General features: G+C 42.1%; 1 protein-coding gene across 1 annotated transcript in view; it reads right to left on the reverse strand.

The window, feature by feature from the left end:
* LOC115153103 (serine/threonine-protein phosphatase 2A 56 kDa regulatory subunit delta isoform) overlaps nucleotides 1-25,984 on the reverse strand; it is a 49,490-nt gene that overhangs the window by 11,604 nt on the left and 11,902 nt on the right. The window contains exons 3-4 of the mRNA XM_029698166.1: nucleotides 18,833-19,010; nucleotides 3,842-4,041 (exon numbers count right to left, since the gene is read on the reverse strand). Coding sequence (XP_029554026.1) covers nucleotides 3,842-4,041; nucleotides 18,833-19,010 — 378 coding nt within the window. The remainder of the gene's footprint in view (nucleotides 1-3,841; nucleotides 4,042-18,832; nucleotides 19,011-25,984) is intronic.

Below are 25,984 nucleotides of genomic sequence, written 5' to 3' on the forward strand. Positions count from 1 at the left end.
ATTTCTGATTTTTGTGACGCCTCTCCTTGCTTGGAAAATGGCTGTGTGGTTTTTCTTGTCTAGGTGCTGTCCTAACATAATCTAATGCTATGCTTTGAAATCAGACAGTGTGGTTGGATTAACGAGAAGATTATGTTTAAAATGGTGTATAATACTTGTATGTGTGAGAAATTTGAATTATGAGATTTTTGTTGTTTTGAATTTGGCGCCCTGCAATTTCACTGGCTGTTGGCGAGGTGGGACGCTACCATCCCACATACCCTAGAGAAGTTAACACTGCCACTGGGAGAGCTGCAGCTGAGCAGCATCCTTCTGCCAGCATCCCTGCAGCTGACATAAAAGCAACACTTCCCCAGCACCTACTTCCAGGTCTGGGCCTGAGGCTGCCACCACACAGAGCCCCTCTGGCACTGAGGAAAGAGAGATGCTGGAAATAGCCTGCCTGGATCCACAGCTCCAGAGCCGCACCTCAACATCATTACAGAACACTCACAACGGGAGAGAGAGGGAGAGACGACAGCAGAACGATGAAAGGGAGAAGGTGGTGGATAATTGATCATTCCCCAGCGCACACTTATTACTCGTTGAGCACAGCGCAAAAATGTGTCACAAGCGGAGAGGGAGAGAGTGCCTCAGAGGTAGACAGGGTTCTAACTTCTCTAGCTCCACAATGAGATAGGGTGCAGGCCAGGCAGCAGGCTGTTAGCCAGCCTGTACCACCCAAAATTGCCCTCCCTGGAAGCCTGTGTTTCAGACATAAGGAAGTGGGTGGCGGCAAATGTTTTACTTTTAAACTGGGACAAAACTGAGATACTAGTTCTAGGTCCCAAGAAACAAAGAGATCTCGTGTTGGATCTGACAATTCATCTTGATGGTTGTACACTCAAATTAAACTGTGAAGGACCTCGGCGTTACTCTGGACCCTGATCTCTCTTTTGACAAACATATCAAGACTGTTTCAAGGACAGCTTTTTTCCATCTACGTAACATTGCAAAAATCAGAAACTTTGTCCAAAAATGATGCAGAAAAATGTATCCATACTTTTGTCACTTCTAGATTAGACTACTGCAATGCTCTACTTTCCGGCTAACGGGATAAAGCACTAAATAAACTTCAGTTAGTGCTAAACACGGCTGCTAGAATCTTGACTAGAACCAAAAAATGTGATCATATTACTCCTGTGCTAGCCTCAGGCTTCCTGTTAAGGCTACGGCTGATTTCAAGGTTTTACTGCTAAGCTACAAAGCATTACATGGGCTTGCTCCTACCTATCTTTCCAATTTGGTCCTGCCGTACATACCTACACGTACACTACGGTCACAAGAAGCATGCCTCATTGTCCCTAGAATTTCTAAGCAAACAGCTGGAGGCAGGGCTTTTTCCTATAGAGCTCCATTTTATGGAATGGTCTGCCTATCCCTGTGAGAGGCGCTGACTCGGTCTCGACCTTTAAGTCTTTATTGAAGACTCATCTCTTCAGTAGGTCCTATGATTGAGTGTAGTCTGGCCCAGGGTTGTGAAGGTGAACGGAAAGGCACTGGAGCAACGAACCGCCCTTGCTGTCTCTGCCTGGCCGGTTCCCCTCTCTCCACTGGGATTCTCTGCCTCTAACCCTATTACAGGGGCTGAGTCACTGGCTTACTGGTGCTCTTCCATGTCGTCCCTAGGAGGGGTGCGTCACTTGAGTGGGTTGAGTCACTGATGTGATCATCTTGTCCGGGTTGGCGCCCCCCCTCGGGTTCGTGCCGTGGGGGAGATCGTTGTGGGCTATACTCTGCCTTGTCTGAGGGTAGTAAGTGGTTTGAAAATATCACTCTAGTGGTGTGGGGGCTGTGTTTTGGCAAAATGGGTGGGGTTATATCCTGCCTGGTTGGCCCTGTCCGGGGGTATCGTCGGACGCGGCCACAGTGTCTCCCGACCCCTCCTGTCTCAGCCTCCATTATTTATGCAGCAATAGTTTGTGTCGGGGGGCTAGGGTCAGTCTGTTATATCTGGAGTATTTCTACGGTCTTATCCATTGTCTTGTGTGAATTGAAGTATGCTCTCTCTAATTCTCTCTCTCTCTCCCCCCGTCTGAGGACCTGAGCCCTAGGACCATGCCTCAGGACTACCTGGCTGATTGACTCCTTGCTGTCCCAAGTCCACCTGATCGTGCTGCTGCTCCAGTTTCAAATGTTCTGCCTGCAGCTACGGAACCCTGACCTGTTTACCGGACGTGCTACCTTGTCCCGGACCTGCTGTTTTCGACTCTTTCTCTCCACCGCACCTGCTGTCTCGAACTCTGAATGATCGGCTATGAAAAGCCAACTGACATTTACTCTTGAGGTGCTGACCTGTTGGACCCTCTACAACCACTGTGATTATTATTATCTGACGCTGCTGGTCATCTATGAATGTTGAACATCTTGGCCATGTACTGTTATAATCTCCACCCGGCACAGCCAGAAGAGGACTGGCCACCCCTCCGAGCCTGGTTCCTCTCTAGGTTTCTTCCTAGGTTCCCACCTTTCTAGGGAGTTTTTCCTAGACACTGTGCTTCTACATCTGCATTGCTTGCTGTTTGGGGTTTTAGGCTGGGTTTCTGTATAGCACTTTGTGACATCGGCTGATGCAAAAAGGGCTTTATAAATACATTAGATTTACTGAGGGGAGGAGTAAACTACAAGGGGAAGGAGGGATGTAGAAAATACCTCAGTAGGGAGGGGAGAGGGAGAATACCCCAGGAGGTAGGATAAAATACCCCAGCAGGGAGGAGTTAGGAAAGAATACTCCAGGAGGCAGGAGAGAGGGTAGGTGTAACTCAGAGGGGAGGAGAGAGTAAGAGTGTATGACAAGGGGAGGAGAGAGGGAGAGATGCCAGGCTTAAAGGCTTCCGGAGGGATTTGGCTCGATCTGACTCATCACCAAAATAAATAATGGACTTTGGAAGCTCCTCAAGGGTTTGATGAATCCTGAGCGAGGCCAGGCAGAAGTTATTACAAAGTCAGGATGTAGCATGGTGAGGTGACAGCATGTTTACACCCACATGTGATTAAATGTTGGCCCTTCCACACTGTCAAAGTGTACAGTGTATTCGGAAAGTATTCAGACCCGTTCCTTTTTTCACATTTTGTTACGTTACAGCCTTATTTACAATGGATTAAATACATTTTTCCCCCTCATCAATTTACACACAATACTCCATAATGACAAAGCAAAAACAGGTTTAGACATTTTTGCAAATTAATACCAAATAAAAATGAAACGGAAATATCACATGTACATAAGTATTAAGACTCTTTACTCAGTACTTTGTTGAAGCACCGCTTTACAGCCTTGAGTCTTCTTGGGTATGACGCTACAAGCTTGGCACACCTGTATTTGGTAAGATTCTCATTCTTCTCTGCAGATCATCTCAAGCTCTGTCAGGTTGGATGGGGACTTACCCCGATCAAACATCTCTGGAGAGACCTGAAAATAGCTGTGCAGCGACCATCCCCATCCAACCTGACAAAGCTTGAGATGATCTGCAGAGAAACATGGGAGAAACTCTCCAAATACAGGTGTGCCAAGCTTGTAGCGTCATAACCAAGAAGACTCAAGGCTGCAATCAACAAAGTACTGAGTAAAGGGTCTGAATACTTATGTAAAACATTTCTAAAAAACAGTTTTTGCTTTGTCATTATGGGGTATTGTGTGTAGTCAAAAAAAAAATGTAATCAATTTTAGAATAAGGCTGTAACGTAACAAAATGTGGAAAAAGTCAAGGGGTCTGAATACTTTCCGAATGCTCTTGTGACTGTGGTGTGACTGCTTGCATGTTCACTAGAGTTTGTGTGTGTGTGTGTGTTCTCTTCTTACCATGATGACACCCTCGGGATAGATGGACTCGGTGACCACGTCGCGGTTGTGCGTGATGTACTCCACCATCTCATTCAGACCAGCACGCTTCACCTCCTTGTACTTCAGGTCACTTAGGGGGTCCGTGACAAAGTCAAAGAGTACGCAGCACTGGCGCAGCTTCTGCACAAACAGCTCTTCCCGGTCGATAAGAGGTGCATCTGAGGATGAGAGAGAGAGAGAGAGAGAGCAGGGGGTGAGATCAATGGTATGCTGCATGTCTGGGGGTTAGGCTAGATCAGGGCTCTCCAACCCTGTTCCTCGAGAGCTACCGTCGTGTAGGTTCACTCCAACCCTAATTTAGCACGTCTGATTCTAATAATTAGCTGGTTGAAAAGCTAATTCAGGTTAGTTACAACTGGGGTTGGATCGAAAACCGACAGGAGGGTAGCGCTCCAGGAATGGGGTTGGTGATAGCTAGTGATTCTTAACTTCAGAAAACATTATACACTTGGTCTGTCATTTTGTGATCCCAACATTTTGTCCATGGCTAACATTGAGGATAAAGTGTCATATACACCCCCCCCCCTCCCCCTCTCCTGGACAATGAACATCAAGGTCTCCTGTAGTCGTCAGCCCCTTCACGGACCTGAGAGAAATGCCACGTCTCTACTAACGCAGAGGGCCCCACACTGTACCATGGAGGAATTCAGTCTATCTAGAGATGGGATGTCAAATTCATTCCATGGAGGGCCTAGTGTCTGCTGGCTTTTTGTTTTTCCTTTCAATTAAGACCTAGACAACCAGGTGAAGGGAGTTCTTTACTAATTAGTGACCTCCATTAATCAATCGAGTACAAGGGAGGAGCGAAAACCCGCAGACACTCGGCCCTCCGTAGAATAAGTTAGACACGTGATCTAGAGTGTGTGACTAGTGTGTTGCATAATGGTAGCCCTTCACACTTAAAAAAATTAAATAAAAATGCAGATTTGGGCACTGATAAGCACCGAAATTGGAATGCGGAGCTGTACAGTAACATGCTATAAATGAAGTTCGAGGTCAGGCTCTGCGCTTCAAGGGTTTTGACTGACAGCCGTTCTGAACTTGAAAACCGCACGCGACAAGAAGTTGCCCTTCACATTTCCATATCATGAAACTCATGTCATATCCTGTGTCAACATTTATGATCACTATGTTTGATGTACAGTTACAAGATGACATGGTATAATACCCTGGGTTGTTTTGAACAGAATGAGCCCGTTTAGCTAAAGTGAAAAAAGTTTGCCACGGAACACACACCTGAATGCACTCATGACTCCTACACACACCAGAATGATGATCAGTTTCTCTGAATTGCCTTGTGAAAGCCCAACACCGTAAGATCGTATTTTATAACGTCGCTAAATCATGTTGGCAATAGAGCAAGCTGTCAAATCATGCCCACCTTACCCAAGAACACATGGGCTTGCTCTAGTTCCTAAAAAGCACAACTGGGAGAGCTCAAAGAAGCGTTTTACAGTTAGACTCTTCTTTGAGTCATAAAAGTGCACTGAAATGACCTATGAACTGTACACCAGTTTAGTCCTCTCACACAAACCCTTGTCATTTCTTGTGTTGCACCTAGACCACATTTTCCATTACTGAATGTATCCAGGGTATTTTCCATTACTGAATGTATCCAGGGTATTTTCCATTACTGAATGTATCCAGGGTATTTTCCATTACTGAATGTATCCAGGGTATTTTCCATTACTGAATGTATCCAGGGTATTTTCACAATTCGTGATCAACAAATGAGTACAGTAAATAAAAAATGCACATAAAATCAACAGTGTAATGTTTGGATTCAGCCTTGTGAACTGTTGTGTCTTCAACTTTGGTCTAATAGTTTTCCCATAATCTCACTTTGAATTGCTAACATGCTTACGTGTTTCATACAGTATTTCTTCTGTAAGAAACATTTCAATTCAGCCCTAGCCATTTAGGCCAGAGTTTCCCAAACTAGGGTTTGTGACCCCATGTGTCGCCTGCAGGGCCTAAAATTAACATTTTGGTCCACCAGCCACTGTGGCAGGTAGACTCAAAAATCTATTAGCCAGATATTTTACCAGACAAAATATTTCTTTGCCATAATTACATAAAAAAACAGATGACTATGCTTTGTAATGTTTCTAAAACAAGAAATGTATTAGTAAGAAGTAATGTGGCATATTGCTCAATTTCATTTGTGACTGGAGTCTTTTAATCAAAATATCAGAGACAAAATGTTCAGCCCTTTAAGGGTGGGAGGTTACCGTGGTAACGGGGGTCAGGAAGTCAGTTGTTCATTTTCTCAAAATCTAAAGGCACAACCTAGATTTAGTTCAACATGTTATTACAGCTACCTCGTGAAAGACACGTTTTCATTTTCATCAAAAAAAGCTTTATTTCGAAGGCAGTAGCGGTTTGTTGGTAAAAAAATAAAAAATGAATTTAAAATAATTTACTAGGGATCCTAAGTCCTGTTCTCGCCATGCCATTACTGACCCCTGAAGTAGACGCCCCAGAACCCTATTTACATGTCTGATGAAGACAATGATAATACAGAACGCTGAGGTGAAAACATTGACTCAAATGGTGCAGCATGTCCATAGGCCATGCCCACGATGCAGGTTCTGAAAAATGGTGCTCCCAAGGTTGAGTTATGGGCCACTGCCATCATGGTGCAATTCATTATGTGAAGGTTTGAAACTCAATGACAACGGGTAATTTACAATTGTAATGTACTAAGTGTAAGAACATCTAACCTTTTCCCTCATGTTAATGCTTGTTTGATGAAAATGCTTGGAAGTCATTTTCCTTTAGGTTGAAACGGGGAGGAAATGTGGTGGAAAATTACAAATTAGACAAGCTACGCTGTTTTTTACTTAGAGAACTATCTCTTGTTATATGCTTATGTTTGTTTCTAACCAGATACAAACTTGTCTTTGGGTGACTTAATCATAAGACTGGGCGTACAGCTAAGAACCGTTTGGGTGCAACCGTATCATGTGACACACCCCGTGTTTTACTATCTGTTAACTGCCATGTATAGAAAGAGGTTGTACTTTTTCTATAAAAGCCGAGAGCCAACTCTGTTCGTTGGGCCCTTAACTCTGCACCATTGAGTGATTGTTAACCGCTCCATTTTTGCAAATCTTATAAAGTTGTTGTTTGAAGAATATACAGTCCCTCTTCCTTTTGGTTAGAATTTCCACAACAATCCGCCCATAAGGCCCTACAGAGGGTGGTGCGTACGCCCAGTACATCACTGGGGCCAAGCTTCCTGCCATCCAGGACCTATATACTAGGCGGTGTCAGAGGAAGGCCCAAAAAATTGTCAAAGACTCCAGTCACCCAAGTCATAGACTGTTCTCTCCGCTTCCGCACGCCAAGTGGTACCGGAGCTCCAAGTCTAGGACCAAAAGGCTCCTTAACAGCTTCTTCCCCCAAGCCATAAGACTGCTTAACAAATGAATTACAAAAATGTATCAAATGGCCACCCAGACAAATTACATTGACCCACCCCTTTTATTTTTACAGTCTTGCTACTCGCTGTTAATTATCTATGCATAGTCACTTTACCCCTACCTACATGTAGAAATTACCTTGACTAACCTGTACCCCCGCACATTGACTTGGTACCGGTACCCCTTGAATATAGCCTCGTTATTGTTAGTGTTTTTCTATTACATTTTTTACTTTAATTTATTTAGTAAATATTTTCTTAACTATTTCTTGAACTGCATTGTTGGTTAAGGGCTTGTAAGTAAGCATTTCACGGTAAGGTCTACACTTGTTGTATTCAGCACGTGACAAATAAAATGTGATTTGATTTTAAGTAGAAAAACATGTTGATTCACCCTACTTGTAGAGAAACGTCAACGCCATCCTCCTCTCTTTCATGTTGATGACACGGTCTATCACTGTCATACCATACACACTTAAAAATGTTTGATGTCTGATGTCTACCTGGCTAAAATGCTTGCTCGCTAGACTAACTTCCGTTCATGGGTAACATTAGCTAGTTAACATTAGCCTTCTACATCAACCTACATATGGAACTTCCATCCTCTAAAGGCCAGGGGAACAACAACGTATGAATTAAATGGTTGGATCAGAATTGCCGTTATAATCATTGGCCAGTTTGGAAAATTAAGTAAATCCCTAACGGCCAATTTTTAGCTACCTGGTTAACTAGCCACTGGAGGACAACACAACAAGATGCAACAACTCAAGTTTTTCTGTCAAGTGACTAATGCTGTCAATGGGATTTGAAAGGAGTGACGCCAAATCCAAGCTGACTTCCTTTGACACTTTCTTTTGGTGCGCCAGGACCCTTCACAGCTGAGCTCGCTCAGTTTAGCTCAAAGCAGATAAAAATAATTGCCTATACATGTTTTGACAAAGGAGGCCAGATGTTCGCTGGCTTCACTTACCTTAAATGCTACAGGCTGCAACAAATGTCAAACTCGTTTAGACTAGGCAGCATCAGATAGATGGCCAAAAAGTAGAGAGACAGAGGGGCGCCATTTCGCTAGCTCTTGATACTTTCTCCGGGGAGATACCGTGCATTCGGAAAGTTTTAATAAAAAAAAAAATTATTTCACCTTTATTTAACCAGCTGGCCAGTTGAGAACAAGTTCTCATTTACAACTGCGACCTGGCCAAGATAAAGCAAAGCAGTGCGACAAAAAACAACAGAGTTACACATGGGATAAACAAAAGTACAGTCAATAACACAATAGAAAAATCTATAACAGTGTGTGTGTGCAAATGGAGTAAGGAGGTAAGGCCATAGTAGCGAAGTAATTACAATTTAGCAAATTAATTCAGACACATTTACTTTTTCCTCATTTTGTTACGTTATAGCCTTATTCTAAAATTGATGTTTTTTTTTACCTCAATCTACACACAAATCCCCATAATGACAAAGGGAAAACAACTTTTAGAAATGTTCGCAACTGTATAAAAAAACAATAACAGAAATACCTTATTTACATAAGTATTCAGACACTTTGCTACGAGACTCGAAATTGAGCTCAGGTGCATCCTGTTTCCATTGTTCATCCTTGAGATGTTTCTACAACTTGATAGGAGTCCACCTCTGGTAAATTCAATTGGTTGGACATGATTTGGAAAGACATACACCTGTCTATATAAGGTCCCACAGTTGACAGTGCATGTCAGAGCAAAAAACAAGCCATGAGGTCGAAGGAATTGTCCGTAGAGCTCAGAGACAAGATTGTGCCGAGGCACGGATCTGGGGAAGGGTACCAAAACATTTCGGCAGCATTGAAGGTCCCCAAGAACACAGTGGCCTCCATCATTCTTAAATGGAAGAAGTTTGGAAACACCAAGACTCTTCCTAGAGCTGGCCGCCCAGCCAAACTGAGCAATCAGTGGAGGACGGCCTTGGTCAGGGAGAAACTGATGGTCACTCTGACAGAGGTACAGAGTTCCTCTGTGGCAATGGGAGAACCGTCCCGAAGGGCAACCATCTCTGCAGCACTCCACCAATCAGGCCTTTATGGTAGAGTGGTCAGACGGAAGCAAATCTTCAGTAAAAAAGGTACATGACAGACCGCTTGGAGTTTGCCAAAAGGAACCTAAAGACTCTCAGACCATGAGAAACAAGATTCTCTGGTCTGATGAAACCAAGAGTGTACTCTTTGGCCTGAATGCCAAGCGTCACGTCTGGAGGAAACATGGCACCATCCCTATTGTGAAGCATGGTGGTTGCAGCATCATATTCTGTAGATTATACGATAAAATATAATCTATGGCCGGATTGAAATGTACTTTTTTCAAAGCTACAATCATTTGACAGGCCTAACATGAATGATTGTCCCTCTTTCTTCAAATTAAAGGCCTCGTCTATGATAGGCCTATTTATATTTGTATGAATATTTTGCTATAGCCTATAGGCCAGGGATGATCAACTAGATTCAGCCGCGGGATGATTTTGTCTTGAGAGAATGGTCGGGGTGCCACAAAATAATTATAAATAATTTGTAGACTGCAAATTGAAAACAAGAAGCCCAAACAGATATAACGTTTGACTAAAACATAATAATTTAAATCCTTGCTTACATTTGTATACAATCACACGTCTTTCTATTATGCGTAGGAATACTTCAACAGATTTCTGGAATTAAAATCACTTGGAGCTGATTTCCTGGTGTTTTTTACCGTTTTAAAATGTTTAAATAAGTAGACTTTTGACGGATCAGGAACGCTTGGGGGGGCCAAACATGGAAACCCTGCTATAGGCTATTGGATACAGTCAGGTAATGAACACATTATACATAAACATTTCATTTGATTACAATTATTTCTTGTCAATAATTATTGAATTAGAAAAACAAATATTCTACTTTATTGCCCTATATATACACACACACACACACATCACAAATGAAGTTTTACCCTGTAGATGATAGGGATTGGATTGCACTTTTTCCAGTGCTGCATTCACTTGACAAACCTAACTTGAATGATTATATACAGTAGCCTATCAAGTGTGGTCTATGATAGGCCTTTTCATATTAGCTAATATTTTGTTAACGCTTAGTTAGGCAATACATTTAAGTAATTAACTGATTATACATTTAGTAAATTTGTTAATAATGCTGCTATTTGTTTGGTTATCAGTAAAAAGTTCAGAAAAAAAACCTGACAAGATAGTGCCTATGATTATAATAATTAACATTATCCACATTCTTCTTCCAAATAACACAGGAAGGATTTCCTAGCGTAGGTTTTCACTTGGATTAATATAACTCTTGAAGCACACATTAGACCCAGAGCTTGCACAGGTGCGTATTACAATGTGGTAAAGTACTTATTGATTCCTTCTTCACTATTTATGAAAAACTCTCTCACTTGGTATCAATTTGGAGTCCATTTTGTTTTAGGGGGGGATTTATTTGTCAATTTTTTTGATCACCTCACTTTTCTAGAAAATAAATCAATCAATTAAAGAGTAAATAAACTTTGTTCCAGCTTTAGCAACCTAGCTAAATGTTTTGAGTTCCCATTTCCTCAGGTGGTGAAAAATATAGCCTATAGCCCAATATACACAAAGATGTCGTCAAATTCTCCAAAGAGCCAAAAATAAATATGATCATTCTGGATCCTATTTTGACAGGTTGCACATCAAAATATCAAATCATGCATTCCCTGGATATGTTAGATGAAATTGCATACTATTTTTGCGTTGTATTTATTGTCCATATAGCAAAAACATTGTCAATTTATCACAATATGGATTTTTCCCATATCGCCCAGCTCTAACACAAAATACACACGCGCGCACGGGCTCTGGGGAGGAATGTAGCGTAACGTAACGTAATGTAACCTCTGGCCTATATGGGCTGAGATCTCAGGTGCTCGGTGAGATCAGCAGTATGGATCAGTTATTGTATCATAAGTAACACTAGTTCACTCCCTATTCTTTCACAGAATTCTCTGAAACGCATAATGCACTCCAAGTGGCTAGCTAAAACAACCAATAGGACCTATCATTTATTCTCTGCATGCATTTGCGTCCAAGCTTCAAATCCTCTGTGATCTTTGAAATACAACTGTAGACTTTAATATGCATGCCATGGGAAGCTGCGATCTACTCTTCACTAAAACATATAATTAAACATACAATTATAATCTGTGTTATCCTATAGCACTTCAACACTTGGCAGCACACAGTTCATCCAATAGGGTTAATCCCAATTCCCAGAATATCCGAATTTTAACATTCCCAGATAAACCGAGCTGCTGCCGAGGTCGACGGGTCACATACCCAAGACGTTCAACAGAATGTGCTGATCACGAGCCAAGGGGAATAGAGAGGGAGAGGGAGTGTCTGTAGGGACATGTGTAACACAGCCTCAGGCACTAGACAGACACACACAGCAGCGCAGAGCCACTGGACAATAATCACTGTCTGTTGGGAAAAATAGTCCTAATGCAAAACCCATGGCTGAATCGCCCTGGCGAGGAACAGCAAACAAACACTGACCTTTCTCTGTGAGATTACTGTCATAACACTGCAGTGTAACGCAGATGTTTGTGATCAATAAAGAAAATCAATAGCGCTTATGAAGGGCTAAAGCGACACATGACGCTACAGCAATAAAGTCTCTACTGTACATGCATTATCACCATTTCTTTGACTACAGCTATAAGTGAATTCATCACAAGCCCGAGGCAGAAGCGTGTGACCGATGTTGACTGCACATTGTGTATGGAACAGGGAAATGTCTGCAGCCACATCCAAACAACAAATCTTAGACTGAGAAACAAGCATCTACTACAGGGTTAAAACAGAATAATAAAAAAAATACATTTATTTTTAAAAAATTGACATTTTTTCTCAGTTTAACTATTGCGAGGTAGAATACACAAGGTGCAATTTCAAAATGTGGTTTTGCAGTCACTGATCGACACTCCATTAGCCTGTCTGCTAACATTTTTTAGATTGGTAAATTAGTCTAGCAGCCAGCTAATTTACCAATCTAATCTTGTAGTAATCAAGGTCAAATTAGAGGAAATGTGGCCCCTCATGATGAGTACAGATTTTTTGTGGCCCCAACTCCAAAGTTTCCCATCCCTGATCTACTACAAACCACACTTACACATTTTAGTATTTGTTTTTGTTTTCTAAAAAGAGACACCGTGGGCTTTTACTATAGCCTATGCACTTATTCTATTTGCTGGTTAACAAATCATTTTCATATCAAATTCAATTGCGGTGGCATTTATCTTGAACTAAAATCATAATTCAACAAAATATGTACATCTTCAGGTATTTGTCAAAAATACTAAGTTGTAGAGTGAATGTGAGAGAGAGAAGCGGCTCTGCCTAGTCTGCCTGCATTAGGGTTGAATGGCGGGAAACCCGGTTACCCACTCCCTTTTCCCGGGATAAATAACTGCGAAAAAACTGTAAATTATAATAAATTATTTATATTAACAGCATGGCGTGAAATGGAACTGTTAAATTATATGCGATGTCCAAATCTGCCTTCTCTACGGCCTTTGCATGACGATTCAAAGCTCAGCGTCAAGACAGACAGCCCATCTCAGTATGGAGCACAGTTCACAATGCATGTAGACCTATCATCTCATCGTGGTAACTTCTTTCGTGACAGACAGACCTACATTTGCTGCAACATAGCCTATGCTACAGTAACAAAGACCGAATGCTGTTCTAATTTACCCATCCCCATCTGGCTTTCGGGGGTCACATTTTTTCATTCCAGCTGCAGAGCGCTCTCTCGCAGTTTCTCTCGCTCCCCATCAACTCCATTCAAATCGCATCCAAAACAGATAATCCTGTTCTAGATTGATATATAGCCCGAATATATACAGTACCAGTCAAAAGTTTGGACATACCCACACATTCAAGGGTTTCTCTTTATTTGTACTATTTTGAACATTGTAGAATAATAGTGAAGATACACTATAAAATAACACTATAAAATAACACATGGAATCATGTAGTAACCAAAAAAAAGTGTTAAACATCTGAAAATATATTTGATATGTTTTAGATTCTTCTAAGTAACCACCCTTTGCCTTGACAGCTTTGCACACTCTTGGCATTCTCTCAACCAGCTTCACCTGGAATGCTTTTACAAGAGTCTTGAAGGAGTTCCCACATATGCAGAGTACTTGTTGGCTGCTTTTCCATCACTCTGCGATCCAACTCATCCCAAACCATCTCAATTGGGTTGAGGCCAGGTCATCTGAATGAGTAGGTGTGTCCAAACTTTTTACTGGTACTGTATGTCCTTGTCTACCTTTCAGGTAATAGATTCAATGCAGTATTAGCTAATTAATGATGGTTTATTCATAATAAGCATCTAACTTATAGCCTCTGTCTCTTGCGCAATATGCAAGCACCTGTGCTCCGCTGGCCTCTCCTTAAAAAAAAAAACGCTCCTAAGCTCTTGGAGTCCCATGCAGGAAATATCTTGCTGGACATAATTTTTTAGCATTTCTTACACCAATAGACTATTCGAAGAGGGACGCAAGCTCTTTATTGCGGAATGTTAAATACAGCAGCCAATAGAACTCAGGTAATTTGAAAGAAGAGCGAACGCACGATGTCGGTAGGCTATAGCAGTTATTTATTCAGACCAATAACCATTCAATCTTCGTGAAGAGAAGTGAAAGCTTTCTGCATCTAATTCTAGTCCTATATTATTCAAGGATGTCATTAGAATGATGAAGATAAGGACAACGAAAAATATTTCATTTAACTGTGGAAAGCGAGGAAGGAAAGAAGCAACAATAAAGAAAGAGGCGGTAGGCTAATAACATTAGGGGAACTATTATGAAAGGTATATATGCGTCAGCCTACTAAATTATACAAATATGCGCTATTATATTTAAAAATGTTAATCTAATTCGCTCGCCTATACTTGTAACTTAGTAAGATGCATGTGCTGCACCAGAATTGCATGTTCTCTTCTGCTTTATCATAGTTAGAAGAAAAAAATTTAAAAATAAAGAGCAGCAGTAAAATAACAAGAGAGAGGATATTAAAGAGCAGCAGTAAAATAACAATAGAGAGGATATATACATGGGGTACTGGTACAGAGTCAATGTGCAGGTGCACCGATTAGTCAAGGTAATTGAGCTAATAAGTACATATGTAGGTAGTTATTAAAATGACCGTGCAAAAAATAGAGAGTAGCAGCAGCGTAAAGGGGGGGGGGGGGGGAATTCAAATAGTCTGGGTAGCCATTTGATTAGATGTTCAGGAGTCTTATGGTTTGGGGGGTAGAAGCTGTTTAGAAGCCTCTTGGGCCTAGACTAGAGAGAACAGTCTATGACTTGGGTGGCTGGAGTCTTTGACAATTTTTAGGCCTTCCTCTGACACCGCCTGGTATAGAGGTCCTGGATGGCAGGAAGCTTGGCCCCAGTGATGTACTGGGCCGTACGCACTACCCTCTGTAGTGCCTTGCGGTTGGATTGGCTGAGCAGTTGCCATACCAGGCAGTGATGCAACCAGTCAGCATGCTCTCGATGGTGCATCTGTTGAACCTTTTGAGGATCTCAGGACCCATGCCAAATCTTTTCAGTTTCCTGCGGGGGAATAGGTTTTTTTGTGTCCTCTTCACAGCTGTCTTGGTGTGCTTGGACCATGTTAGTTTGTTGGTGATGTGGACACCAAGGAACTTGAAGCTCTCAACCTGTTCCACTACAGCCCCATCGATGAGAATGGGGGCGTGCTCAGTCTTCCTTTTCCTGTAGTCCACAATCATCTCCTTTGTCTTGATCACGTTGAGGGAGAGGTTGTTGTCCTGGCACTACACAGCAAGGTCTCTGACCTCCTCCCTATAGGCTGTCTCGTTGTCGGTGACCAGGTCTACCACTGTTGTCAACGGCTAACTTAATGATGGTGTTGGAGTCGTGCCTGGCCATGCAGTCATGAGTAAACAGGGAGTACAGGAGGGGACTGAGCACGCACCGGAGGGGCCTCCGTGTTGAGGATCAGCGTAGCGCATGTGTTGTTACCTACCCTTACCACCTGGTGGCGGCCCATCAGGAAATCCAGGATCCAGTTGCAGAGGGAGGTGTTTAGTCCCAGGGTCCTTCGCTTATTGATGAGCTTTGAGGGTGTTGAACGCTAAGCTGTAGTCAATGAATAGCATTCTCACATAGGTGTTCCTTTTGTCCAGGTGTGAAAGGGCAGTGTGGAGTGCAATCAAGAGATATGAGACAGGGACGGAGGTTCACCTGCCAGCAGGAAAATGACCCTAAGCATACTGCTAAAGCAACACTTGAGTGGTTTAAGGGGAAACATGTAAACGTCTTGGAATGGCCTAGTCAAATCCCAGACCTCAATCCAATTGAGAATCTGTGGTATGACTTAAAAATTGCTGTACACCAGCGGAACCCATCCAACTTGAAGGAGCTGGAGCAGTTTTGCCTTGAAGAATGGGCAAAAATCCCAGTGGCCAGATGTGCCAAGCTTATAGAGACATACCCCAAGAGACTTGCAGCTGTAATTTCTGCAAAAGGTGGCTCTACAAAGTATTGACTTCGGGGGGGGGGGGGGGGGGGGGGGGGGTGAATAGTTATGCACGCTCAAGTTTCCTGTTTTTTTGTCTTATTTCTGATTTGTTTCACCCCAAAAGATATTTTGCATCTTCAAAGTGGTAGGCATGTTGTGTAAATCAAATGATACAAACCCCCAAAAATCTATTTTAATTACAGGTTGTAAGGCAACAAAATAGGAAAAATGCCAAGGGGGTGAATACTTTCGCAAGCCACTGTATATGCTTTATAATGCGAGAAACACCAGCTTACCCAGGAGAAAAGTGATTTATTCTCAAGATGGAACATTTGTAAAATACCGGGAAAATATTAAACCCTAGTCTGCATGGTGTGTTATGGCGAGGTTTCACTGTCCTACTTAGTGCAGACAGACACTTTCACTGCTGATCCACAACCTGTATTGCAATATTTTTCGATGGCAAAAAATGAATACACGAAGCAGACAACTTTTTGGTCCTTTAAAACCCTGCTGTATGTAAAACAAAAAAAAGTATGTACTATGCTATATCTTGGGAAATAAATAAATGTGACTATGGATGGCAGCATAATGATGTTTGTTTCCAACATTAGGGCTGTCTTCCTAAAGAAGCGAAATCTCCTTCGTGTTTTGTTTCCTTGCCACGGTACTAACGAGTATCGCGATACTGGCATCGCCCCGATCCTATCCAATTAATGCCGGCAATGTGTCATGTGGTACCTCTGCTGTGCCTCTGTCTGGCCAGACAAGGGGAGACTCTCAATGAGAGGAGAGCCCAGAGCCACAACAGGAGGGAGAGCGAAAGAGAGCAAAATGGATGTGGTCATTGAGAACCTGGGTTTTACAGTAGCTTATGTGCCAGCACCTTGGACTTTGCCTGTAATAAGTAACCAAGCTTAACATAAAGGCAATAAGGCATCCATCTTCATTTAATCAATACCATACCTTATGAGTTATACAAGTTGAAAAGGCATTTCTGACTCTCAAATCCCATTGTTTTCCAATAATAACCAACTTCTTACACAATAACCTAGCATTTCATGAACATTCTGGTGAAAATAGGCTGACGTACAGTGCCTTCAGAAAGTATTCATACACCTTGACGTATTCCACATTTTGTTGTGTTACAGACAGAATTCAAAACGGATAAAAAAAAAAAAATTAATCTCACCCATCTACACACAATACCCCATAATGACAAGTGAAAACATGTTTTTAGAAATATTTGTGAATTTATTGAAAATGAAAATACAGAAATCTCTTATTTACATGAGTCTTCATACCCGAGTCAATACATGTTAGAATTACCTTTGGCAGCGATTACAGCTGCAAGTCTTTCTGAGTAAGTCTCTAAGAGCTCTCCACACTTGGATTGTACATTATTTCAAACTCTGGAAAGTTGGTTGTTGATCATTGCAATACAGCCATCGATTTTGCCATAGATTTTCAACCAGATTTAAGTCAAATCTGTAACTAGGCCACTAAGAAACATTAATTGTTTTCTTGGTAAGCAACTCCAGTGTATATTTGGCCTACTGAAAGGTGAATGTGTCTCTCAGCGTCTGTTGGAAAGCAGACAGAGCCATGTTTTCCTCTAGTGCTTAGCTCTAATAAAAAAAGTTTTATCCTAAAAACACCCTAGTCCTTGCCAATGACAAGCATACCCATAACATGATGCAGCCACCACCATGCTTGAAAATATGTAGAGTGGTATTCAGTGAGGTTGTATTTGCCACAAACATTATGCTTTCTATTCAGGACATAAAGTAACATTTTTTGCCAATTTTTTTTGCAGTTTTACTTTAGTGCCTTATTGGAAACAGGATGCACATTTTAGAATGTATTTTTATTCTGTACAGGCTTCCTTCTTCTCCCTCTGTTAATTAGGTTAGTATTGTTGAGTAACTACAATGTTGTTGATCCATCCTTAGTTCTCTTATCACAGCTAATAAACTTTGTAAAATTTTTAAAGTAACTATTGGCCTCAAGGTGAAATCCCTGAGCAGTTTCCTTCCTCTCCAGCAACTGAGTTAGGAAGGACGCCTGTATCTTTGCAGTGACTTGGTGCATTGACACACCACCCAAAGTGTAAAATTCAATGTCTGCTGCTTCTTTTTTCTCCCCCTTTTACCAATATGTACCCTTTGAGAGGAATTGGATAACCTCCCTGGTCTTTGTGGTTGTATCTGCTCGACTGAGAAACCTTACAGATAATTGTATGTGTGGGGTATTATTTTACTCCTTAACTTATTTAGGCTTGCCATAAGAAAGGTGTTGAATACTTATCGACTCAAGACATTTCAGCTTTACATTTTTTATTAATTTATTTTAAAAAAATCTCAAAATATAATTACATTATGGGGTATTGTGTGTAGGACAGTGACAAAAAAAACTCCATTTAATCAATTTTAAATTCAGGCTGTAACACAACAAAATGTGTCCAAAGTTAAGGGATGTGAATACTTTCTGAAGGCACTATCCGTGTGATTAACTCGAGGGAAGACATACAGTCCTGCCTTTTGAAGTACTGGTATGAAAGGGCCTACATCCATGTACATCATATTCCATGACTGATGCAAGTGGTAGGGATCTGACAAAAACATGCAGATAAAAGCTATTGCCAGTAGGTATTCATAGAGATGCTAAATTATCAACATTGCTTATGTGTACCTCCCTGATCATCAAAGCCACCACAGGTGGAACAATAAGTTCTGGATGGAGTGAGGGGAGAGGATGTAGGATATGTGGGTGTCTATGAATAGGACATTGTGTCCCCAAGCTTGCACTTGTACACTTCCCATCATGAATTTAGAAATGGTGGAAACCTCCTCCAGACAATGTTTAGACCAAGCCAACGCTTTTAAATCTGTGAAGGGAACAGCACAATTGAGGAGAAAGGTGGAGAATCAGGATGCAGCCAGAGAAGCTGGTGGGTTAGTTGGTGATACCTTTGAGGGCAGGAAGTTTCTGCAGCTCGCGGTTCTTGGCGAGGTTGAATCGTGACGAACTCTGGCGACGCTCCTTCTTGACGATCTGGGGACCGCTAGAGTACTTGATCTTGTTGAGCTGAGTGGGTGGAGGGGTGCTGTTGCTGGGACGCTTGCTGGCAGTCTGCTGCTGCGCCGCCTGTGGACAAGACACACAAAAATCACAATGAACTCGTTGAAGTATGTTGAGGCTTGGAAAAGTTTAAACCACTGAAAATGAAATGCAAGATAGAGGTTAATGCCAACTAAATGCATTATATTGTCCTCCTGAAACTTTAAGTAAAACATCACTGCCATTTCTTGGGAGTGACATTTACTATCAAAGTAGCTCAATCTAGTAGATAAAAAAAAAAACATATCTGCTATAGTGTTTCTCACTAGCTGCGTGCCCATATTACAGTCACCATGCAGAGAACAGTACATGACTCCACAGAGACTCATTGGCTTGGTCTAATGATGCCATTATCCTGGGGTTCTAAAGCGAGCACACAGAGAGACGACTTGAACATGTGACTGGTCATGCTGTTGAGAATGAGAGAGTGATGAACTAGAGTGTCAAATAAGACTCATGGGAGGGCTTTTATTCTGTCAAATGCTTCAAACACTACAATTCCATGTCCAAAAGGTGTAACGTTTCTCTACAGCTGTCCTCTGGGACATTATAGATTAGAAGGAATACAGTAGTATAGTCAATGATGTTCCGATTTAATTAAATCAAATTTGTTCTGCTTTCTTCATGTCCATGATTCCATGAATAGAAGTTAATCTTAAACCTCAAGGGCACTGCAGAAACTCCCCTGACATAACTGCAGTCCTGCTTGAGGATTGTATTGAACTTACAGAAGTAAAATCTTAATTTGACCAGTATTGTCACAACAAAAGAATCCTGCAGCGACAGAACGTTTAATCCAGACTTTGAAATTATGCTTCATCTGTGGTTAGGCTATTAGCTGGCCAAAATTAGGCTTCATAAAGAGTACAATGCTGTGTCTTAGTGCAGGTTCGGTGAATTTATGTAATTCCTGCGGTGCAAGACAATTCTCCGCGACAACAGAGTGATCAAATTAAGATCCCACAACTGTACATGTGTGGAATCACAGGCCAGAAGAAGGGATTTGTTTTTTACATCACTATTATTTTCCCCTCTATAATGCCCAGGTCATAAAATGTACTTTTTGGTCCACCAGCCACTGTGGCAGGTAGATTCAAAAAATTGACCAGCCACTGAGATTTTTTCTCCCGATAACGTTTCACAAACAAAATCACACAAGAAAACAGTTGAGCATGCTTGTAATGTTTCTAAAACAATAAATGTATTACTAGTAGAAGTAATGTGGTATATTGTTTAACCCTTGTGTGGTGTTCAGGTCTGTGGGAGCCATTTTCAATATTTACTAAAAGAAAAAAGATACAATTAATTATTTTTTCAACCCGAGACTCATTAGCCTTGGCTCATTTTCTGTGAAGAACATGTAAAAGAACACATTTGATTAGGTGCTCTCTGTGCACCCACTACACATTTATATTACATACGTGGTGTTCGGTTCCACTGGACCCGAGAGTAATAAAAGTTTGGAAAAGTGTGTGTGTAGGTGAAAACAAGTAAAAATTAAACAAAAAAGGTTTGCTGTGTGCCTTCACTATGACTTCCTCCTCCCTGGGCCTGCTGTTTCAACATAGGTTCTTGGTGTTGTCCGTTTCCCTGCCCTCTCACGCTTTTCTCGCACTCTTTACCCTTTGTAGTGTGTGAAACTACACAATGTCTAGCGGGAACCTGCACAATGTTATTACAATACATTTTCCCACACTCTACCCCAGCCAGGTGCAAATTGGGGGAGGGACACAACAAATAAATAGTTTTGCATGTGTGGCTCTTTACCACAATCAATCAGTATGGCAAAAATAATCTCTGCTCAGAGGGCCTTAGAAATCATTTTTGCAGAGAGAGAAGCTAGTGTGGAAAGAGTTTTCCAAATATGAAGATCATGTCTCTGTCAATTCAGAGTCTGACAGTGAGTTGGAAGAAGAGAATGACATTGACCCTCAGCCAGCCCCAGGACCAGCCCGTCAGCAGCCAGCCCCAGGACCAGCCCGTCAGCAGCCAGCCCCAGGACCAGCCCGTCAGCAGCCAGCCCCAGGACCAGCCCGTCAGCAGCCAGCCCCAGGACCAGCCCGTCAGCAGCCAGCCCCAGGACCAGCCCGTCAGCAGCCAGCCCCAGGACCAGCCCGTCAGCAGCCAGCCCCAGGACCAGCCAGCCCCAGGACCAGCCCGTCAGCAGCCAGCCCCAGGACCAGCCCGTCAGCAACTAGCTCATCAGCAGCCTGCAGGAGGACAAATATATGGACGCCCAAAACATTGTGAAATTGAAATGGTCTTCTTGCCCAAGGAATGAGCCACCCCGCATGGCTGCCAATGTGATAAGGATGCAACCAGGGCCGACGCAGATGGCGGTTACTCATGTGCAGGACAAAGTCTTCATTTGAACTGTTCATCCCAGACACCATCCAGAAAATCCTTCTGGACTGCACTAATTTGGAGGCAAGGCATGTTTTTGAAGAGAGATGGAAGGAGATGGACCAAACTCATTTGGGGTTCTTGTCCTTGCTGGTGTTTTCAGGTCCTTGCTGGGAATCCACAGAATCCCTGTGGCATGCAGAAACTGGCAGAGAACTTTCCGTGCAACAATGTCTCTGGAAAACTTCCGCTTTATTTCCAGGATTATCCGCTTCGATAACTGAGACACCAGACCAGCTCGGCAGCAGAGAGACAAGCTAGCTGCAATCAGGTCAGTGTGAGACCAGTGGGTGGACCACCTTCTCCTGTTTTACAACCTTGGGCCCAACGTTACTGTTGAAGAGCAGCTTATACCATTTAGGGGCCGCTGCCCCTTCAGGCAGTACATACCGTCTAAACCCACAAAATATGGAAACAAGATCTGGGCTGCCTGTGATGCTGCTTCATCATATGCATGGAATTTGCAAGTCTATACAGGGAAGCCAGATGGAGGAGCCGCTGAGAAGAACCAAGGGATGCGGGTTGTCCTGGACGTGACACAGGGACTCTGTGGCCACAATATCACATGCAATAACTTTTTTACTTTGCGCAAGCTGGGACAGGAGCTCCTCAAGAGGAAGCTGATGATGGAAGGAACATAACGAAAAAACAAGCCAGAGCTGTTGAATACACGGAACAGGCCTATCAATTCCTCTAAGTTTGTGTTCACGGCCGAACACGTCCCTAGTGTCCTACGTGCCAAAGAAAGGCAAAAATGTGGTACTCATGAGTACGCTGTATAGGGATGGGAGAATCTGTAGCCAGAAACATCCAAAAAAACAGATATCATAATGGATTACAATGACACAAAAGAAGGGGTGGACAATTTAGACAAGCTGGTGACTGGCTACAGCTAGAAAAGAAGAACCCTATGCTGGACACTTGTGATATTCTTCAACATCTTGGACATCTCGGTGTACAATGTTTTTGTCATCTGTATGGCGTTGAACCCAGATTGGGACAGATGGATGTGTGTTTAATGGGGCTCATTTACCATTTCCATAAAATACTGTATGTAAAATGTGTTATTCCAATGTTCAGTTGGAAACGATACATGATTTATCCCACCCATGCCTTGATTACAATTGATTTGTTTAGAAAAAAATCACACAGAGCTTTTATTGATAAATGTGATCTAGCAGAGGTAAACGGCAAATATTAACCATGTATGCTGTCTATATTGCTTGTAAATGATATATGTCAACATTTAAGTATTTTTAGGTAAATTGTTATGGCTGTATTGCTTTAAAAACTCAATAACGTTGTGTCCATCAGACCCGCGAACATTGGGTGAACCTGAGTCTTTTAACCAAAACGTCACAGACGAGACAAAAACATTAACCTGCCCCTTTAAAGGGCGGGAGGTTACCATGGTAGCGCGACTAGAGGTATGTTTGTGACTGCACTATTGAGTCTGAATATTTCACTCTCACCCCCAGGCAGGCACTGTTGCAGCGCAAGGTGGAATAGGCTATATAGGACTCGTAGTTATTTGACTTTGTGCGATTAATTTACCAGCTATGAAGCGAAGTGGCGAAATACTTTGAAAACAGCAACTGACGTATTTATTTTACTATAAAATGTATTCATACTTTTAAAAAATGTAATTAACAAATACAAGTGAAATGCTCACGTTTTGGATCCCTGACCACCCGCCAACGTGGCTGGTGAAATAGACATCTTACCCAAAAATCGACCTGCATTTGGCTTGTAACAGGTGTTCATTTTAACCCAATATTGGGAATTGAATTTAGGCCCTGATAATGCGTCTTGGAAATTGTAGTTCTATGCTAACCTAAAATTCTCTATCCGCATATAATTCTTAGACAAGCTTGTCATTGGATATGCAGGTGCTCTTGTAAATAGAAGGGGGAAAAGTAAATAGGTTTACTGCTCTCATATGGTCCATGCTGACTGACTGGTCCAGAAACAAGTGGACAACCACATCTTTCTACTGCATTTGGACTCGATTATGCATGAGTAACACAGGGCTCCATTCAGGAGTAACATCAGCAGCTCCTTTGTAATATTAAAACAGTTATGTGGCAGTTAAACTGTAAGTCTCTTGGCTTTACAAACCATTTGCAAGGCCCTTGTTCCCATAAAGGCCAGTTCTCCATCCCTTACATCCTTGCTAAGCCTGCCCAGTGGTTGTGCCGTGAGTGTTAAACTCTCTCTCTCTGCCATCAGGCTCAGGCTTACAGGGGCATTTCCTGTCTAGTTGAGACCAGGAGAGATTCCCTGAGGAAGTTACCTCTATGCTTAAAAAGATCATTCCATTTAATAAATTCACTGTAGTATCCTGTTGAAATAGAAACGCATTCAGTTTCAAAAAGGTCCCATGTTGCAGCTAAAAGCGGTCTCAATAGTTGAGTCAAATGACACTCCAGTCGAAAGGTCTGGATATAAATAAAAAAAGTTAATGTACTGTAAAAAGGTGCAGGTAACGTTACTCAAGCAACTGCAGAACTCTCATTGAAGTACAGTAAAAAGGGATCTGTACTATTGATTAGCTTCTGAAACGGCTTCCCCCTTCTTACGAGACCATGGGAACGGATCAATCCAGAAGTGAATAATAACACCACAATCAAAGGGCGGTTCTTCATACTCAAGAAAGTGTAAAATACCTATCCAACTAAGCAACACGTTATATATTGGCCTGCAAAGATCAAGTATGGTAATTAAGCCAGATTTATACATTTTCAATTACAACTGTGCATGGTTTCATTTAGGCCTACATCTATTGATTTATCGTTATCATGACCAGACAGACATGTAGACAAATTCTAAACAGCAAATACAACAATAATGGTATAAGCACTGGGTCTGTCTTCCAATACTCCAACAAGGCATCCTTTTCCTCAGCTCCTTACTCACATTACCTTTTGACAGGTGGAGATACTGGATACGTTTTCACTATGGACCTATCAAGATCAATGATGCAGACAGAAAGGAAATGGAAAAAAGGTTGCCTTCTAAACAGTTGTCCCAGCCTTTATCATTGCATACTGTATAATGTTTGAGAGTGCAAAGTCTGCATGCAGTGCATTCACACATCTGGGCATGTTTTTGAAAACCTGGGTAGTGATTGTTGTATGTTACGGACCATTCCCATCAGACACAGGTTGGCGCTTGCCCAAGGCATGGCAGAGATGGCCTGAATAGGCGGGTTTGCATGACTGAGCCGATCTCAAAATAGACCCAATCAATAGCCTTTCACCCCACGCAAAGTCAAACCCTAAGCGCCCTGAGTTTCCTGTCATCAATACCGTTCTCTGGACTGTGGGATGTTTTGAAAGCGCAAACACTATCGTTTGTTAAGGTACACACGCTTATACGAGAGGTTAACAAACCACAGCGACTAATGGAGTGTATCCAGTGTCTAGCCAATGTTAATGAGGTGTAAAGTTCCAGGACATGGTGATACAATACTTGCTTATACTATACAGCCGTGTTTTTCAAACCTTTTCCTGCGCACCCAAGTTTGTGCTCACATTTTTCTTCTAAACGAGCACTAACACATGATTCAACTTATCAACTAATTACTAAGCCCTGGATTTGTTGAATCAGGAAGTTGATTAGTTCAATTGGGTGTGGGTCATCCTATATGATTGCAATCACTTTCTGACTGCACCCCTTTTGATTTGAACGAAACCTTTGCCCATTGTGGAAGTGGTCAGAAGATGACTTTTTGGAACTGAATGACAAAACATTCAGGAGATGAGTGCTCAAAGTTGACCCATTTTGTATACCCCACCCTACCATGAGACGCCCATGTCTTAATCACTGAAAAAGATAAATGGTTGAGTTTGATATCATTTGAAAGCTTACAAAAACAGGTTTGTCAAACTATTCTATGATTTCTTGAGAATGTTTATTTTTATATATGTAATTTTTTAAGCTTTAACATCAACTATCTAAAAATCTCAATTGGTTAAGGTAGGGTGATTGTAGAGGCCAGGTCATCTGATGCAGCACTCTATCACTCATTCTTGGTCAAATAGCCCTTACACAGCCTGGAGGTGTGTTTTAGGTCATTGTCCTGTTGAAAAACAAATGATAGTCCCACTAAGCCCAAACCAGATGGGATGGTGTATCGCTGCAGAATGCTCTGGTAGCCATGCTGGTTAAGTGTGCCTTGAATTCTAAATAAATCACAGACAGTGTCGCCAGCAAAGCACCCCCACACCTCCTCCTCCATGCTTAACGGTGTGAACCACACATGCGGAGATCATCCGTTCACCTACTCTGCGTCTCACAAAGACACGGCGGTTGGAACCCAAAATCTCAAATTTGGACGCATCAGACCAAAGGACAAGTTTCCTCCGGTCTATTGCTCGTGTTTCTTGGCCCAAGTAAGTCTCTTTTTCTTATTGGTGTCCTTTAGTAGTGGTTTCTTTGCCGCAATCCAACCGTGAAGGGTTGATTCACGCAGTCTCCTCTGAACAGTTGATGTTGAGATGTGTCTGTTATTTGAACTCTGTGAAGCACTTATTTGGGCTGCAATCTGAGGCTGGTAACTCTAATGAACTTATCCTCTGCAGCAGAGGTAACTCTGG

The sequence above is a fragment of the Salmo trutta genome, chromosome 18 (genome assembly GCF_901001165.1).
Source record: "Salmo trutta chromosome 18, fSalTru1.1, whole genome shotgun sequence".
Classification (NCBI taxonomy): Eukaryota; Metazoa; Chordata; class Actinopteri; order Salmoniformes; family Salmonidae; genus Salmo; species Salmo trutta.